Source organism: Choloepus didactylus, chromosome 25, assembly GCF_015220235.1.
Source record: "Choloepus didactylus isolate mChoDid1 chromosome 25, mChoDid1.pri, whole genome shotgun sequence".
Classification (NCBI taxonomy): domain Eukaryota; kingdom Metazoa; phylum Chordata; class Mammalia; order Pilosa; family Megalonychidae; genus Choloepus; species Choloepus didactylus.
The window spans coordinates 5,548,594-5,566,028 of NC_051331.1; the positions used below are offsets into that span (position 1 = coordinate 5,548,594).

The 17,435-nt window shown below is 44.6% G+C and overlaps 1 protein-coding gene across 1 annotated transcript; it reads left to right on the top strand.

Moving 5' to 3' along the window:
* The first annotated feature begins 14,473 nt into the window (after window positions 1-14,473).
* Window positions 14,474-16,050, top strand: UBL5 (ubiquitin like 5). Its single transcript, XM_037818384.1, has 5 exons — window positions 14,474-14,573; window positions 14,900-14,960; window positions 15,128-15,211; window positions 15,370-15,407; window positions 15,914-16,050. The coding sequence occupies exons 2-5, from the start codon at window positions 14,905-14,907 to the stop codon at window positions 15,955-15,957; spliced, it is 222 nt and encodes a 73-aa protein (XP_037674312.1). The 5' UTR covers window positions 14,474-14,573; window positions 14,900-14,904; the 3' UTR covers window positions 15,958-16,050.
* Window positions 16,051-17,435: the final 1,385 nt, after the last annotated feature.

The following is a 17,435-nucleotide window of genomic DNA, read 5'->3' on the forward strand; positions in this document are numbered from 1 at the left end:
TCCTCAACAAAATACTTGCAAATCGAATCCAAAGACACATTAAAAAAATCATACACCATGACCAAGTGGGGTTCATTCCAGGCATGCAAGGATGGTTCAACATAAGAAAATCAATCAATGTATTACAACACATTAACAAGTCAAAAGGGAAAAATCAAATTATCATCTCAATAGATGCTGAAAAAGCATTTAACAAAATCCAACATCCATTTTTGATAAAAACACTTCAAAAGGTAGGAATTGAAGGAAACTTCCTCAACATGATAAAGAGCATATATGAAAAACCCACAGCCAGCATAGCAGTCAATGGTGAGAGACTGAAAGCCTTCCCTCTAAGATCAGGAACAAGACAAGGATGCCCGCTGTCACCAGTATTATTCAACATTGTGCTGGAAGTGCTAGCCAGGGCAATCCGGCAAGACAAAGAAATAAAAGGCATCCAAATTGGAAAAGAAGAAGTAAAACTGTCATTGTTTGCAGATGATATGATCTTATATCTAGAAAACCCTGAGAAATCAACGATACAGCTTCTAGAGCTAATCAACAAATTTAGCAAAGTAGCGGGATACAAGATTAATGCACATAAGTCAGTAATGTTTGTATATGCTAGAAATGAACAAACTGAAGAGACACTCAAGAAAAAGATACCATTTTCAATAGCAACTAAAAAAATCAAGTACCTAGGAATAAACTTAACCAAAGATGTAAAAGACCTATACAAAGAAAACTACATAACTCTACTAAAAGAAATAGAAGGGGACCTTAAAAGATGGAAAAATATTCCATGTTCATGGATAGGAAGACTAAATGTCATTAAGATGTCAATTCTACCCAAACTCATCTACAGATTCAATGCAATCCCAATCAAAATTCCAACAACCTACTTTGCAGACTTGGGAAAGCTAGTTATCAAATTATTTGGAAAGGGAAGATGCCTCGAATTGCTAAAGACACTCTAAAAAAGAAAAACGAAGTGGGAGGACTTACATTCCCTGACTTTGAAGCTTATTATAAAGCCACAGTTGCCAAAACAGCATGGTACTGGCACAAACATAGACATATAGATCAATGGAATTGAATTGAGAATTCAGAGATAGACCCTCAGATCTATGGCCGACTGATCTTTGATAAGGCCCCCAAAGTCACTGAACTGAGTCATAATGGTCTTTTCAACAAATGGGGCTGGGAGAGTTGGATATCCATATCCAAAAGAATGAAAGAGGACCCGTACCTCACCCCCTACACAAAAATTAACTCAAAATGGACGAAAGATCTCAATATAAAAGAAAGTACCATAAAACTCCTAGAAGATAATGTAGGAAAACATCTTCAAGACCTTGTATTAGGCGGCCACTTCCTAGACTTTACACCCAAAGCACAAGCAACAAAAGAAAAAATAGATAAATGGGAACTCCTCAAGCTTAGAAGTTTCTGCACCTCAAAGGAATTTCTCAAAAAGGTAAAGAGGCAGCCAACTCAATGGGAAAAAATTTTTGGAAACCATGTATCTGACAAAAGACTGATATCTTGCATATATAAAGAAATCCTACAACTCAATGACAATAGTACAGACAGCCCGATTATAAAATGGGCAAAAGATATGAAAAGACAGTTCTCTGAAGAGGAAATACAAATGGCCAAGAAACACATGAAAAAATGTTCAGCTTCACTAGCTATTAGAGAGATGCAAATTAAGACCACAATGAGATACCATCTAACACCGATTAGAATGGCTGCCATTAAACAAACAGGAAACTACAAATGCTGGAGGGGATGTGGAGAAATTGGAACTCTTATTCATTGTTGGTGGGACTGTATAATGGTTCAGCCACTCTGGAAGTCAGTCTGGCAGTTCCTTAGAAAACTAGATATAGAGTTACCATTCGATCCAGTGATTGCACTTCTCGGTATATACCCGGAAGATCGGAAAGCAGTGACACGAACAGATATCTGCACACCAATGTTCATAGCAGCGTTATTCACAATTGCCAAGAGATGGAAACAACCCAAATGTCCTTCAACAGATGAGTGGATAAATAAAATGTGGTATATACACACTATGGAATACTACGCGGCAGTAAGAAGGAACGATCTCGTGAAACATATGACAACATGGATGAACCTTGAAGACATAATGCTGAGCGAAATAAGCCAGGCACAAAAAGAGAAATATTATATGCTACCACTAATGTGAACTTTGAAAAATGTAAAACAAATGGTTTATAATGTAGAATGTAGGGGAACTAGCAATAGAGAGCAATTAAGGAAGGGGGAACAATAATCCAAGAAGAACAGATAAGCTATTTAATGTTCTGGGGATGCCCAGGAATGACTATGGTCTGTTAATTTCTGATGGATAAAGTAGGAACAAGTTCACAGAAATGTTGCTATATTAGGTAACTTTCTTGGGGTAAAGTAGGAACATGTTGGAAGTTAAGCAGTTATCTTAGGTTAGTTGTCTTTTTCTTACTCCCTTGTTATGGTCTCTTTGAAATGTTCTTTTATTGTGTGTTTTCTTTTTAACTTTTTTTTCATACAGTTGATTTAAAAAAGAAGGGAAAGTTAAAAAAAAAAAAGAAAAACAAGGAAAAAAAGATGTAGTGCCCCCTTGAGTAGCCTGTGGAGAATGCAGGGGTATTTGCCTACCCCACCTCGATGGTTGCTAACATGACCACAGACATAGGGGACTGGTGGTTTGATGGGTTGTGCCGTTTACCATAGGTTTTACCCTTGGGAAGACGGTTGCTGCAAAGGAGAGGCTAGGCCTCCCTATGGTTGTGCCTAAGAGCCTCCTCCCGAATGCCTCTTTGTTGCTCAGATGTGGCCTCTCTCTCTAGCTAAGCCAACTTGAAAGGTGAAATCACTGCCCTCCCACCTACATGGGATCAGACACCCAGGGGAGTGAATCTCCCTGGCAACGTGGAATATGACTCCCGGGGAGGAATGTAGACCTGGCATCATGGGACGGAGAACATCTTCTTGACCAAAAGCGGGATGTGAAAGGAAATGAAATAAGCTTCAGTAGCAGAGAGATTCCAAAAGGAGCCAAGAGGTCACTCTGGTGAGCACTCTTACACACACTTTAGACAACCCTTTTTAGGTTCTAAAGAATTGGGGTAGCTGGTGGTGGATACCTGAAACTATCAAACTACAACCCAGAACCCATGAATCTCGAAGACAGTTGTATAAAAATGTAGCTTATGAGGGGTGACAATGGGATTGGGAAAGCCATAAGGACCACACTCCACTTTGTCTAGTTTATGGATGGATGAGTAGAAAAATAGGGGAAGGAAACAAACAGACAAAGGTACCCAGTGTTCTTTTTTACTTCAATTGCTCTTTTTCACTCTAATTATTATTCTTGTTATTTTTGTGTGTGTGCTAATGAAGGTGTCAGGGATTGATTTAGGTGATGAATGTACAACTATGTAATGGTACTGTGAACAATCGAAAGTACGATTTGTTTTGTATGACTGCGTGGTATGTGAATATATCTCAATAAAATGAAGATAAAAAAACAGATAAATATATGATAAAAAGACAAAAATAAATAAATAAATAAAAAATAAAAAATAAACTCTCAGTTCCAGATGTATGTTAATAAGTCAAACCTCTTTGAAATTTTTCCTTAAACAGGGGAAAAAAGTGTCAGGAAAATGGGTACTTTTCTGGATAATGAATAGTAAATACTGGAAGAAATTGGCAATAGGGCTAGTTTTTCTTAAAAACTTAATGTATGTCCTGGTCTACACCCATGTATATACCTGGAAGAATTTTATTTGTTAGTTTTCTTTTTTTAATCTATGAAATATACTCAAGAGTAGGCTAGTATAATGAACCCTATACACCCAACACCCGGATTCGACAACTGTCAAGCTTCTGTGACATTTGTTTCATCTATCCTTTTTTTTTTATTTCTCTGCTGAAGTGTTTTACATTTAATTTAATGCCAATTACCTTTACCTTTCAAGTTAGCAAAATAAACATGTTAATAAAAAAATGAAAGCAAATTCCATACATCAAGTAGTTCCACACTGTGATGGTTAAGTTCATGTGTCAACTTGGCCAGTGATGGTACCCAGGTGTCTGATCAAGCAAGCACTGGCCTAACCATCACTGCAAGGACATTTGTGGCTGGTTAATAAAGCAACAGGCTGGTTGATTAAATCATCAGTCAATTGGCTGCAGCTGTGTCTGATGACATCAACGAAGGGCATGTCTTCCACAATGAGAGAATGCAATCAGCTGGATTTAATCCAATCAGTTGAAGACTTCTAAGCGAGTCAGATAGAGGACCTTCACTTCTTCTTCGGCTGACCAGCGAAGCATTTCCTGAGGAGTTCATCAGAGTTGCCAGCTCGTTGCCTGAGGTGTTCATCGAACTCATTCATCGGAGTTGCCAGTTTGTTTCCTGAGGAGTTCATTGAACATCTTCATTGGAGTTACCAGTCTGCTGACAGCCCTATGGAATTTGGACTTGTGCATACCCACAGTTGTGTGAGTCACTTTCATAAATCTTATATTTATAGATATCTCTCATTGATTCTGTTTCTCTAGAGAACCCTAACTAATACACACCCCTACAGATTTCGTTGTGCATCCCTAAATAATTAAGGACATATTTTTCTAAAACCATAACATAATGATCAATTATCACATCTAACAAAAGTAACCATCATTCCATGATATCATCTAAGAACCAGACTGTGGTAGTTGGAAGCTGGTTATGTACCCCAGAAAAGGCCATGTCCTTTTAATCAATTCCTGTGGGTACAGACCTATTATAGGTGGGACCTTTTGATTAGGGTATTTCAAGTGAGATGTGAACCATCCCATTCCAGGTGAGTCTTAATCCCCTTACTAGAGTCCTTTATAAGAGGAGAAAGGATACACAGAAAAACCCCAGAGAGCTCAGAGAAAAAGCCCCAGCGAAGCTAGGAGAGGACCCACATAAGCTGAGAGAGTAAGCCACTGGGGCTGGACGCTGAAAGCAATGAAACTCAGGAGAGAAGGACCAGCAGACACCAGCCATGTGCCTTCCCATGTGACAGGAGTGTCCCAGATGCCGGCAGCCTGTCTTCAGAGAAGTTATCATCCTATTGATGCCTTAATTGGGACACTTTCAAGGCCTTAGAACTGTAAATTTGTAAGCTAATAAATCCCCATTGTAAAAGCCAAACCACTTCTGGTATATTGAATTCTGGCAGCTTTAGCAAACCAAAACAAATCCACAGCCCAATTCCTGCAACTGCCTCAAAAACAACTTTCTTATCGCAGAAATGTTGGACTTCCTCACCTGGGTTATTACCGATATTCTCACAAACGTTGAGGACTACCAACTTAGTAGGCTAAGCCCTTGATCTTGGGGCTTGCCCTTATGAAGCTTGTTACTGCAAAGGAGAGGCTAAACCTGCTTATAATTGTGCCTAAGAGTCCCTCAGAGAACTTCTTTGTTGCTCAGATGTGGCCCTCTCTCTCTCTAAGCCAACTCAGCAGGTGAACTCATTGCCCTCCCCACTTCGTGGGACATGACTCCCATAGGTTTAAATATTCCTGGCAATCTGGGACATGACTCCTAGAGATGAGCCTGGACCTGGCATCATGGGATTGAGAAAATATTCTTGACCAAAAGGAGGAAACAAAATGAAACAAAATAAAATTTCAGTGGCTGAGAGATTTCAACTGGAGTCAAAAGGTCACTCTGGAGGACATTCTTATGCACTATATAGATATCCCTTTTTAGTTTTTAGTGCATTGGAATAGCTAGAAGGAAACACCTGAAACTGTCGATCTGCAACCCAGCTTTGATTCTTGATGACAATTGTGTAACTATGTAGCTTATACACTGTGACTGTGTGATTGTGAAATCCTTGTGACTCACACTCCTTTTAACTAGTGTATAGATGGATGAGTAGAAAAAATGGGGACAAAAATTAAATGAAAAAATAGGGTGAGATGAGGAGGATGGAATGCTTTGGGTGTTCTTTGCTTTTATTTTTATTTTATTTCCTTTTTTTGAGTAAGGAAATTATTCAAAAATTGATTGTGATTATGAACACACAACTATATGATGGTACCATGAACAATCGATTTTACACCATGGATGATTGTATGGTATGTGACTATATCTCAATAAAAAACTGAATTTAAACAAACAAAAAAAAAAAAACAACTTTCTTTTTGTAGTTTGTTTGCTTGACTCAGGATCCAAACAAGGTCCACACTTTACATTTGGTTGTTAATTACCTTTATTGTTTTTGTAATCCAGAGCAGGCTCTCTACCCACTTCTTTTTGATTTTCATGCCAGGCCACTGTCCTATTGAATGTAATGTTATAATGGGTCATTTAATTGTTCCTTATCTCTGCATTTCCGACAAATAGAAGATAGTTCTAGTGGTTGGCTTCAATTCCGTTCTAGATTGTTAGGCAAGAATTCTTTTTAGCTGGTGCAGTAGCTTCCCAGCAGGGGCCACAATTTGTTTGGTGGTTCCACTTTTAGTAATGCTAAGATTGGATGGCACGTTTGGGTGGTGACTGCCGGATCCATCCACTGTCAAGATCCCCATCAGCCTTTCATTTGATGCAGTGGTTCTCAATTTTGTTTGATTTAAGAACAGGATGCCTGGGTCCTATCTTCAGAGATGCTAATCAGTCTAGGGTTTGGCTGGGCAAAAGGATTTTTAAAATCCTGTTACCAGACTCGGCTTCCAGATTCTTTGCCATGCTTGTGACAAAGAATTCAAGGGCACAGCACAGCACAGAGTAAGCAGGCAGAGAATTTATTATGTACACATGTGAGAGTGTTACCTGAGCCCCTTAGTTACGGGAAGGGGGGGTGGGGTGGGATGGTCCAGACTCGACATCTTGTTGCACAAAGGAATTCAAGGATGAGACAAGCAGATAAAAGCAAATGAAAAAAGTTTACTGAAGAGAAAGAGAGTACATTGTTAAGAGGTACGCACGGACATGCTCAAGGGAGAATCACGCCAGGCTATTTGACACATGGGCTTTTATTAGCTTAAAAACAAAGGGAGGTGAGGTTAGAGACGTTGGCACATTGTGATTGGTTTGTACACATTTAGAGATTGTCAACTGGTTTTTGAAGCCACTGAAATAATCAAGGAGCTATAGGTGAGGTTTTGGGATTGGAATTTTCCATTCCCTCCCCCTTGTCTTTTTTTTTTTTTTTAATATATATATATATATTATTGAGATTGTTCACATACCATACAACTATCCAAAGATCCAAAGTGTACAATCAGTTGCCCATGGTACCATCATAGGGCTGTGCATCCATCAACAAAATTATTTTTTTTCAATTTTTAGAACATTTTCATTACTCCAGAAAAGAAATACAGACAAAAAAAAAGGTGTGCCAGTTTGAATGTATTGTGTCCCCCAAATGCCATTATCTTTGATGTAGTCTTGTGGGGCAGACGTTTTGGTGCTGATTAGATTTGCTTGGAATGTGCCCCACCCAGCTGTGGGTGATGACTCTGATGAGATATTCCAATGGAGGCATGGCCCCACCCATTCAGGGTGGGCCTTGATCAGTGCAGCCATATAAATGAGCTGACTCAAAGAGAAGGAACGGAGTGCAGCTGTGAGTGACGTTTGAAGAGGAGCAAGCTTGCTAGAGAGGAACGTCCTGGGAGAAATCCATTTTGAAACCAGAACTTTGGAGCAGACACCAGCCACGTGCCTTCCCAGGTAACAGAGGTTTTCCGGACGCCATTGGCCATCCTCCAGTGAAGGTACCCAATTACTGATGTGTTACCTTGGACACTTTATGGCCTTAAGACTGTAACTGTGTAGCCAAATAAACCCCCTTTTATAAAAGCCAATCCATCTCTGGTATTTTGCATTCTGCAGCATTAGCAAACTAGAACAAAAGGAAACTCAAATCCTCCTATGCCCCTAACCACGCCTCCCTCCATTATTGATTCATATAGTACATTTGTTACTGTTGATGAAAGAATGTTAAAATACTACTAACCGTAGTATATAGTTTGCAATAGGTATATATATTTTCCCTATATGCCTCTCTATTATTAACTTCTAGTTATAGTGTCATACATTTGTTCTCGTTCATAAGAGAGATTTCTAATATTTGTATAGTTAATCATGGACATTGTCCACCACAAGATTCACTATTTTATACATTCCTATCTTTTAACCTCCAATTTCCTTCTGGTGACATGTGTGACTCTGAGCTTACCCTTTCCACCACCTTCTCACACACCATTCAGCAATGTTAGTTAGTCTCACAACGTGCTACCATCACCCCTGTCCATTTCCAAAGGTTCAAGTTCACCCTAGTTGAACATTCTGCTCATAATAAGCAACCGCTCCCCATTCTTTAGCCTCTTTCTATATCCTGGTAACTTATATTTCATGTCTATGAGTTTACATATTATAATTAGTTTATATCAGTGAGACCCGGCAATATTTGCCTTTATGTGTCTTATTTCACTCCCTCCCGCTTGTCTTTTGCCCTCCTTTTCTTAAGCATCCCACTGCTTTTTGAGAATTTATGGTCCCTGACTTGTAGTCTCGTACTGTATCCCGCTTTGCTCAACTGCTTTGGGTTTGGGGAGAATTTATTGTTATCTCCAGATGCCTATGCCTTGCACAGGGCCCTGAAGGTGTTTTCCTACATCTAACCTATCTCACTTCTAGGTAGTTCTAATATGCAACCAACTGGAGACCCATTTATCTAACGATTTCACCCACTGATGATCATCATTTGACTCAATCATTTCATCAAAAGCTGCAAAATGGTGGTTTTATAATTACCTGGAAAAGTTTTGGTACTGTGAAAATTCAAAGGGAGGAAGAAAGTTTATTAGCAGCAGGAAATCATCAAGAAAGAAACAAGCATTGCTCTGGCTACTCTTTTCTCTAAATTTAGCCAAGTTTTAATCCCCTTCTTCCTTCCTCTTCTGTTGTTTCGGTGTCTCCTTTACTTGCTGTCTTAGTTTCCCAGCTGTGATGACAGATATCACAGTGGGTTGGCTTAATGGCATGAATTTATTCACAGTTTCAGAGGCTGGAAGGCTTGCTTCCTTCCAGGATCAGTAGCATTCTTGCTGGACAGCAATCCTTGGGTTCCTTGGCTTTCCCATCACCTAGCAACATACTCTCATTTCTCTTCTGGGTTCCATTGACTTCTGGGTTCCAGCTCCTCCTGGTGGCTTTTATATATAAGGCCTCCCTCCAATAATAGGATTAAGACCCATCCTGGTTTCAGTTGGCCACACCTTAAACTAAGAATAACATCTTCAAATGACCTGTTTACAACCAGTTTGTGCCCACAGGAACAGATTAAGATTAAGAACATATTTCTCCCCACCGGGTACATAACTCAATCTACTAGACTTGGCTCAACATCCTGCACTGAGCAGTCCTTCTCATCTGGGATGCTTTTCCAAGATATCTGCACAGCTTGATGTTCTTCTCAGGCAACTTCTCTGGCTATTGGCACCAAAAATAGCACCCTCTCCCCCTCTCTATCCCCTTACCTGATTTACTCTGTAGCACTCCTCACTACCTGAGCTAACACAGCTGCTGTTTTCCCTCCACTGCACTGCAAGCTCCATGAGGACAAAGTCAACCTCTAATTTTTTTTTTTAAAACAGCACAAATAATTTATGAGATTTTCATATGCACTATATCCTTTACTCTTCAAAACCTATGATCTAAATGAAGTGGAACCTCGTATCTTTTTCATTACTTTGTCCCCACTGCCTACAACTGTTTCTGGCATACAGTACATGCCCAATAGTCACAGAAAATTATGCCTCCCTTTCTAAGGCTCTACCCTCAATTTACTGTGAAGCTGGGGGTTTCTTTTGCATGCCTTTAAAAAACTTGGAATCTGGGACTTCTCTGTGACATGTGAATGAGATCTGGTGGGGGCAATATGTTCTTAGAACTGTGGCTTAGAATTCAAAGCGTCTGAGGTTAGTGTTTGTTCTAGTTTGCTAATGCTGCCGGAATGCAAAACACCAGAGATGAATTGGCTTTTATAAAGGAGGCTTATTTGGTTACAAAGTTACAGTCTTAAGGTAATAAAGTGTCCAGGGTAACACATCAACAATCAGGTACCTTCACTGGAGGATGGCCAATGGCATTCAGAAAACCTCTGTTAGCTGGGAAGGCACGTGGCTGGCATCTGCTCCAAGTTCTGGTTTCTAAATGGCTTTATCCCATGATATTCCTCTCTAGGCCTCAGCTCCTCTTCAAATGTCACTCTCAGTTGCTCTTGGGGTGTTTGTCTTCCCTTAGCTTCTCCAGAGCAAAAGTCTGCATTCAAAGGCCAGCTCCAAAATATCTCTGCAAACTGCAGCTCCTCCCAGTTCCTCTGCATTCTTCAAAGTGTCCCTCTTCGCTGTGGCAAGTTAGTTCCTTCTGTCTTATATAGTGCTCCAGTAAACTCATCAAGGCCCATGCTGAATGGGCGGGGCCACACCTCCATGGAAATTATCCAATCAGAATCATCACCCACAGTTGGGTGGGGCGCATCTCCATGGAAACACCCAAACGATTCCAAAATCTAATCAACACTAATATGTCTGCCCACACAAGATTGCATCAAAGATAAAGGCGTTTGGGGGTACATAATACATCAAACTGGCACAGTGTTGGATGCAAACATTTTGGGAAACATTCCTTTCAGAAAGGAGAGGGTTTCCAAGGTGGGGGGAGTGGAGCAGGAGTGCAGTCACTTCCCTCAGCAGAGCGTGAAGAGACTACTTTTGGCTTACCAACACCCATTTCCAATTCTTTTGTTTCTCCTTCGCCCCTTTGCTCTACAGACTGGAAAAGCTAAATACTCTCCCTGGCAGGTGGCACAGGCCCTGGGACATGGTTCTGGTCAGTGAGAAGGGAGTGACTCTCAGTTGGAGGAGTCAGGAGGTGGCTCCTATGTTTGCTGATAAAAGGCACAGATGTCCCTTCCTCCTTCTCTCTACCTTGAACACAGATAAAATGCCTCCCACTCTGGCAGCATTTTGCAACCATGAAGGGAAACCACAAAAGAGTCACACAGACATTATCCCCGAACATTGTTGAGCTGCTGGCCCAGTGCTGCCAACTTCCAGAATGTTCATTATGAGAAAAAATAGCCATTTATTTGTTTAAGCAACTGTTGGCTTTCTGTTACTTGAAGCTGACAGCATTTCTAACTGGACACAGAGGCTCTTCCCCCTGCCTAGGATTTACTGATAACTCCTCTCAATTCCTTTGCCTGGCTTGATGGCTGACAAAAAGAATAAAAGTACAGAACAACCCCTATTACTGAAAGCTGTGTGCCAGGCACCATGCTGTGTTTTGCCGGTATAATCTCATTTAATTTTCATAACCCTACACTGTCGATACAGCAGGGGGGAGCTTAAGTTTAGAGATCAGGTTGTTTGCCAGAGCCACAAGCCCAGATTTTTCTGATGCCAGCACCTGGGCCTCTCCCCCAGTCCTCCATGGTGGTAAGTCCTTCTGGAAAGCTACACCATCATGCTGGGGTGGTGCCTCCTGTGTGCTCCAGCACTTGTCACACAGTTTGCACTGACCAATTCACTTGTCCTCTGTCAGACTGAATTCAGGTGTGGCAAGATGGTCTTGCCCACTGCCATATTTCCAAAGCCTGCTGCCATGCTCAGACATGAGGGAAGCAACTTCTTGAGCAATTTCCCTCCACCCCTAAGATTATTTCCTCCCCCAGTAACTCTGGGTGGGGAGGCTGCCTTTCAGTTCAGCATCCAGATATCCAGGTCTGTTACAGGAGGTTCCTAAGAACCATCTCCTGCCCCACTGTGCCAGTTTGGAGGGCTTATTATTGTTGATTAGGTTGAAACCTATTGGTTCAGTGTTTCCATGGAGATGTGACTCAATCTACTGTGGGCGACACCTTTCATTGGATTATTGCCATGAAGGTGTTGCCCCATCCATTCAGGGTGGGTCTTTATTGGATCACTGGAGTATTTTAAAAAGAGCCACACAGGCCCAGATGCAGAGCAGCTGTGAATGACATTTTGGAGAGCAGCTGCAGCTAAGGGAGGACAAAATGCTCCAAGAGCAACATTTTGGAGAACACCATTTTGAAATGCAACCTGGGAGAAAGCAGATGGCAGCTTGTAACTTTGTAACCAAATAAACCCCTTTATAAAAGCCAAACCCTTTCTGGTGTTTTGCAAAAGGGCAGCATTAGCAAATTGGAACACCCACCCAGCAGACTGGAGTGGAGGGGAGGGTGGTAATCAGGTGAGAGAAAAGGAACACCACCTACAATCTCCTTCTTCTGGGTCAGAGAACCAGGAAACAAGTTGGGGGAAAGGGGACCTGCAGGTGCCTGCCCAGCTTGCTCCTTGGACTTTGACCCACAACTCTTCCTCCTGGGAAGCACCACCTCCCAGCAAAAAGGAAATCTGACAGCAGATTGTCCCACTGCCCCAACAGAGGGACAGTGTTGCCCTGGCAACTCAATGGCTAGTCACTGGGCAATCCTTTAGTTCCCAATTATAACTACCCAGGGTGTGGGGTGGGATCACACTTGGAAAGGTAACCTGTCTCCTGAGGCCCCTACCCTTCCCACCTGGGTCCATGCAGCAATGGCAGCCTAGTTCTGAGACTTCCCATTGCTCCCCACCCCTTTCCCAGGATAGCTTAGCCCAGCTGGGGGCTGGCACCTTCCCCCCACAGATCCCCACCACTCCCCATGGAGCCCACTTCCCCAATGATCCCAGACTTCATTTTCCTCCTCTTACAGCTGCACCACCCACCTCTTTCCAATCCCCCCCAGCCCACAACTCAGCATCATGAGCCTGTGCTTGCACTATCTTTCAATCAAACATCAAGAAATTAGAACTTTTTTAAAAAAACTAACATTTTCCCCCCTTGATTTCAAAAGTAACATCCGTTCAATGTAGAAAATCTGGGAAAACACCAAAAGCAACAAAGGGGAAAATGAGACTCTCAGGAATCCCAACACCTAGTGATAACCATTATCCGCACCCTTGTGTGACACAGTATATCCATGTGAGTGTAAGGAGGTGCTCCTTCCAAACTTCCTGTCTCCCTGGGTTACTTTGACTTTTCAATCTCCCCTCTCCCCTCACCTGTTCTACTGCAAACTCTTAAGAGGAGAGAACTGTCTTGGGCTGGTCCAGGGGCTTAGATACATTTAATCTCCAATGCTATCCCCTTTCCATGGATGACGAAAATGAAATTCTGAGAGGGGAAGTGTCTTGCTGGAGACCATACAGCTTAATATTAAGGGGTGAGCTTGGGATTTTGACTCATTCATTTGTGCTTCCTGAGTTTTCCATTCAGATTCCCTGACATATTCCAGCCAACTCAGAAGGACTCTGCAGAATGATGGAACAAAGTTCTGGGGCATGAAGACCCCTGGGCACAATGTCTGTGGTGGGACCTCTTGGGCCAGCTCTCTATGGCAGGCAGGTCGGGAGTGGGATCACTGAGTATCTATCTGCCCTTTCTAAGGATGGCTTCTCATGTATTCCCCTTAATCTCACATCCTAGCCGGAGAGGTCATAAGTGGTGTCTCCTTTTAGCAGTATATTCCCTTTAGGCTACCAAATTGGGAGAATTCTGTCTGCTGAGAAAGTTCCATTGGCAGAAGCTGTTTGGTTGAATTGGGGGGTGATGTAATGCCCTCTGTATCCCAGCCTTGGGAAACCAGAATCAGTCCAGTCCAGCCCCCGACTTTGGGGTTGAAAGGCAAGGCTGAGATCTGGTACAAAGTGCTCCCAGCAAGATGGGAGTGACCTTCCTTGAAGAAACAGGACCGAGTGATTCTTCAATTGTGCAGTCTCCAGCTTTCTTGCAGCCATGGCATGTTGGCGACTGCCAGTTGGCTCAGGTTTGCAGGGTGTACTCCAGTCTAGTCAGTGCAGTTACCCAAGCCGGGAGCAGGCGGCTCCTTCGCTGACTGACACCTCAAGTCCTGACTGCTGTCTCCCAGGTGTCGGGGGTGGGCGGTCGAGGGCACCAGAGGGGAAAGATGGGCTTTGAAAACGCTTACGGGGCCCAGGCCTGAAAGAAGGCAGGGGACTGGAGGGAGGACCGCAGGCCCCGACTCCTCTCCCCGCAGCCCCGAGGCTGCAGGAAGAGGCTCCGTCGGGCTCAGGAGCGGGAGGTTTCCGCACCCCCGGGCGCCTCTGGCCTCCCCACCCACTTGAGCGGGTCTCCCCACAGCGAAGGAGCCTCAGCCTAAGGCTCCCAAAGGCTTCCAACCGGCTGCGCGCGGGCCCCTAGCCTCTGACGGTCCCCCCGAGCCCCTTCCCCGGCCCCGCAAGGGCCAGGACCCCCACTCGGCCTCGGACCCCGACTCGGCCCCAAGCGCCGACCCCAGGGTACTCCCAGCCGGGCCTCCGGGGCCCTGAATCTGCCACCCAGGAACCCGGAACAAGCGCCCTAGGTCGGGCACAGCGGGCGACTCCGGCGGGAGGGGCGCTTCCGGTCTCGCACTTCCGCTTCCGGTTCCCAGCGTCGATTCAGGCCGCTGCGCTCGACCGAGGAGGAGGTTGTGTTGTCGGCAGGTTCGAGGCGATTCAAGGTGAGGGGGCCGGGCGGACGGGCCCGGGGTCGGGGAGAACCGAGGGGACTCGGCCGCTGAGGGCCCGCGGCGCCGCGAGAAGCGAGGCCGGGGGCCGGGGAACCCTGAGGACGGGCGTTTTGGCGCCATGGAGGGGCGGGGGCGCGGCTGCCTGAGGTCCGCGGGCCTGGGGCACGGGACTTGGGGCCCGAGAGGACTGGGATCCGGGGAAGCCGGAGGATGAACGCAAGACTTAGTGACTGGGAATCTGGGGGGGGCCTGGGGCCTGGGAGATACCTGAAGGCCTGACTCTGCTGCTTCCTTCCCCTTTCCCTGTGTATCTCCAGCCAGGATGATCGAGGTTGTTTGCAACGACCGTCTGGGGAAGAAGGTCCGCGTTAAATGCAAGTATCCTCTGACGGGCGAGAGGCATTGGCCCTTGGCACCCAGTCCGTGTTGTGGGGTGGCTTTATTTCACCGCCAGGGAGGGGGCGGCTGGGGTCCTGGTAGCCCTGGAATGTCGTCTTCCTTTTCCTACTACCTCCTTCCGTTTTCCTTAACTCCCCTGCGCCCAGCACCGATGACACCATCGGGGACCTGAAGAAGCTGATTGCAGCCCAAACTGGCACCCGTTGGAACAAGATTGTCCTGAAGAAGTGGTGAGTGCTTTGGTAGAGCTGGGGGTTGGACAGTACTGGGCCAGAAGATTTTGGTTGGGGATGGCTGTAGGCAGCCCTTCCGCCTAGGGCATCCGCAGGCGGCCTCCGGGTGAAGGGCGACCCCAAACTCCACTCTGAAAGGTCTCTCTATCCCACAGGTACACGATTTTTAAGGACCACGTGTGTCTGGGGGATTGTATCCTTTGTGTGACCTCTTGAGGAAGGGTCTGTGTACCCAGTCCTGGTTCTCCTTGTTCAATATTGGAGTTCAAAGGGGATTGTGCACATGAAGTGTTTGACTTAGTACATGGTACATGATAAGCATTTAGAAAACAGAAGCTGTGTAATTGTTTTGTTGAGGGAAGGGAGGTGGTTGGCTGGTGAAATATTTTGATCCAGTTTTGAAAACTTCAACGCTTAAGGTTCAAACTATTTATTACTGAGTTCTGAGTACAACAGACATTCCTGTGCCACCTGAATGTTGAGCAGGAGGCCAAGGGGGTGTGAGACTCAGGCAGGTCTGTTGTGCAAAAGTAGCACAAACTTTTGTGTTCATGGTATTTGGGAGTCTTTCCAAATCAAAATGGCCCAGTCCAGAATGACTTCCTTGGTCTGGGCTGAGCTCACAGGCCATCCTGACTATGAGCAGGTGGGGTGGGAGATGGACCCCATAATGAGGATTCCTTAACACCTTTACTTCAGACGAAATCCATGATGGGATGAACCTGGAACTATATTACCAGTAGAGCAGAATTCCTTCCCCCTATCCTTCTCCCCTTTCCCCCCACTGGTATGGAGCTTGTTTTTAAAAACTCACGTTAATAAAAACTTAGATGCTGCTTCGGTGTTGCCATCTTTGTGTGAGCGCTTTCCGATGAGGGGAGGGTTGCTGTCTGCCTGGTTATCATCACACTCAGCACCTGGCTGCTCGGTATGAGTTGTCACATGACTGGAACAACAAGAAAAGGGTAAATCACCAGACTGGGAGCCTGAGTGGGAGCCCAGAGCTCTGGGGCTTGCTGTGAGACCCTGAAGGCCAAGGTCTGGGATCATTGTCACCCTAATAGACCAGAAAGCCTCTGAATGGGGATAGTACATGCAGTGGCTTGGAATAGAAGCTCTGGATTTTCAGACCATGGGTGGAATCCCAGTTCTGTCACCAACAGCTGGTGACCCTGGGCACACTCTTAACCTCCCTAAAGTCTTCATTTCCATATCCAGAAATCAGAACTACTAGCGTTTACTTCATTGGCATGTTGTGAAGCATGGATGAGATAAAGTGTGCTTAAGCATGCACGGTTCCAGGCACTTCTTTGAAAAACAAAACTGAGATCATAGTAACAGTGGGAGGCAGTGTGGCATCGGCTACAAGAGCCCAGCCCCAGGAGTTAGACTCACAGGTTTGAATTTTGGTTTCCTATCAGCAGCGGTATTTGGGGAAATCAACTTCTCTGATCCTGACTTTCTTTCTCTTAAAAGGGCACCATAATGGTACCCACGTCGCAATGAGATAATGCTATTAAAATAGCAAGATTCCTGGCACATAGTGTTATTAGCTGTCTTCAGCCTTCTTCCTCCACACGTGAGTAGACAGGACACCAAATGTCCTGCCTCTGTTCCTCTGGCCACACAGCTTGGAAGCAGGAGAGCGACCTGGGCCAAGCTTCATTCTGAAGCCCTTCCTCGAGAGCCTCACCCAGAACCTTGCTTCATCAGTTCTCTTTCTTATCATCCCCCACTGATCTTCCTCATGTTCAGCTCTGTGTCACTGCTCTACCCCTTCCCCCCCAAATTCCACCCAGCCTCTGCCTTTGACTGCCAAGGTTCTTGGGAAGGGGACTTGCCTGCTGCGTGGGATGCTGCCAGCCTATAGCTCATCGAAGGTGGTCTGTCTCTCTTTGGTCTCTTACACCCTCCTGGCCCTGTGGCATCCCTCTTGTCTCTGGAATTTTCTTTCTCCACACATGTCAGAAATGTCTGTCTCCTGATACCCTTGCTCTTTTTACTCCTGCAGCTCAGTCGCTTCATTGTCTCTGTTTAAAAACAATATAATCTTTAAAAATTACGTAACAGGCTTCACAAGGTGATTCCTTGTTCATTTCAGATCAGCAGGAGTGGGTGCAGGCTAAAAATGAAATCCCCTCTCTTCACCCCCATTCTCTTTCCTGAAGTCAGGCATTCTTTCTTTTTTCTTTTGTTTTAATTAGGGAAGTTGCAGATTTAA

Bases quoted from the DNA above. Each gene is read 5' to 3' on its own strand.
- UBL5 (XM_037818384.1), top strand. From the start codon at position 14,905: ATGATCGAGGTTGTTTGCAACGACCGTCTGGGGAAGAAGGTCCGCGTT. The intron at 15,212-15,369 runs GTGAGTGCTTTG...TCTATCCCACAG, and splicing joins AAGATTGTCCTGAAGAAGTG to GTACACGATTTTTAAGGACC. The intron at 15,408-15,913 runs GTATCCTTTGTG...CCTTTACTTCAG, and splicing joins CCACGTGTGTCTGGGGGATT to ACGAAATCCATGATGGGATG.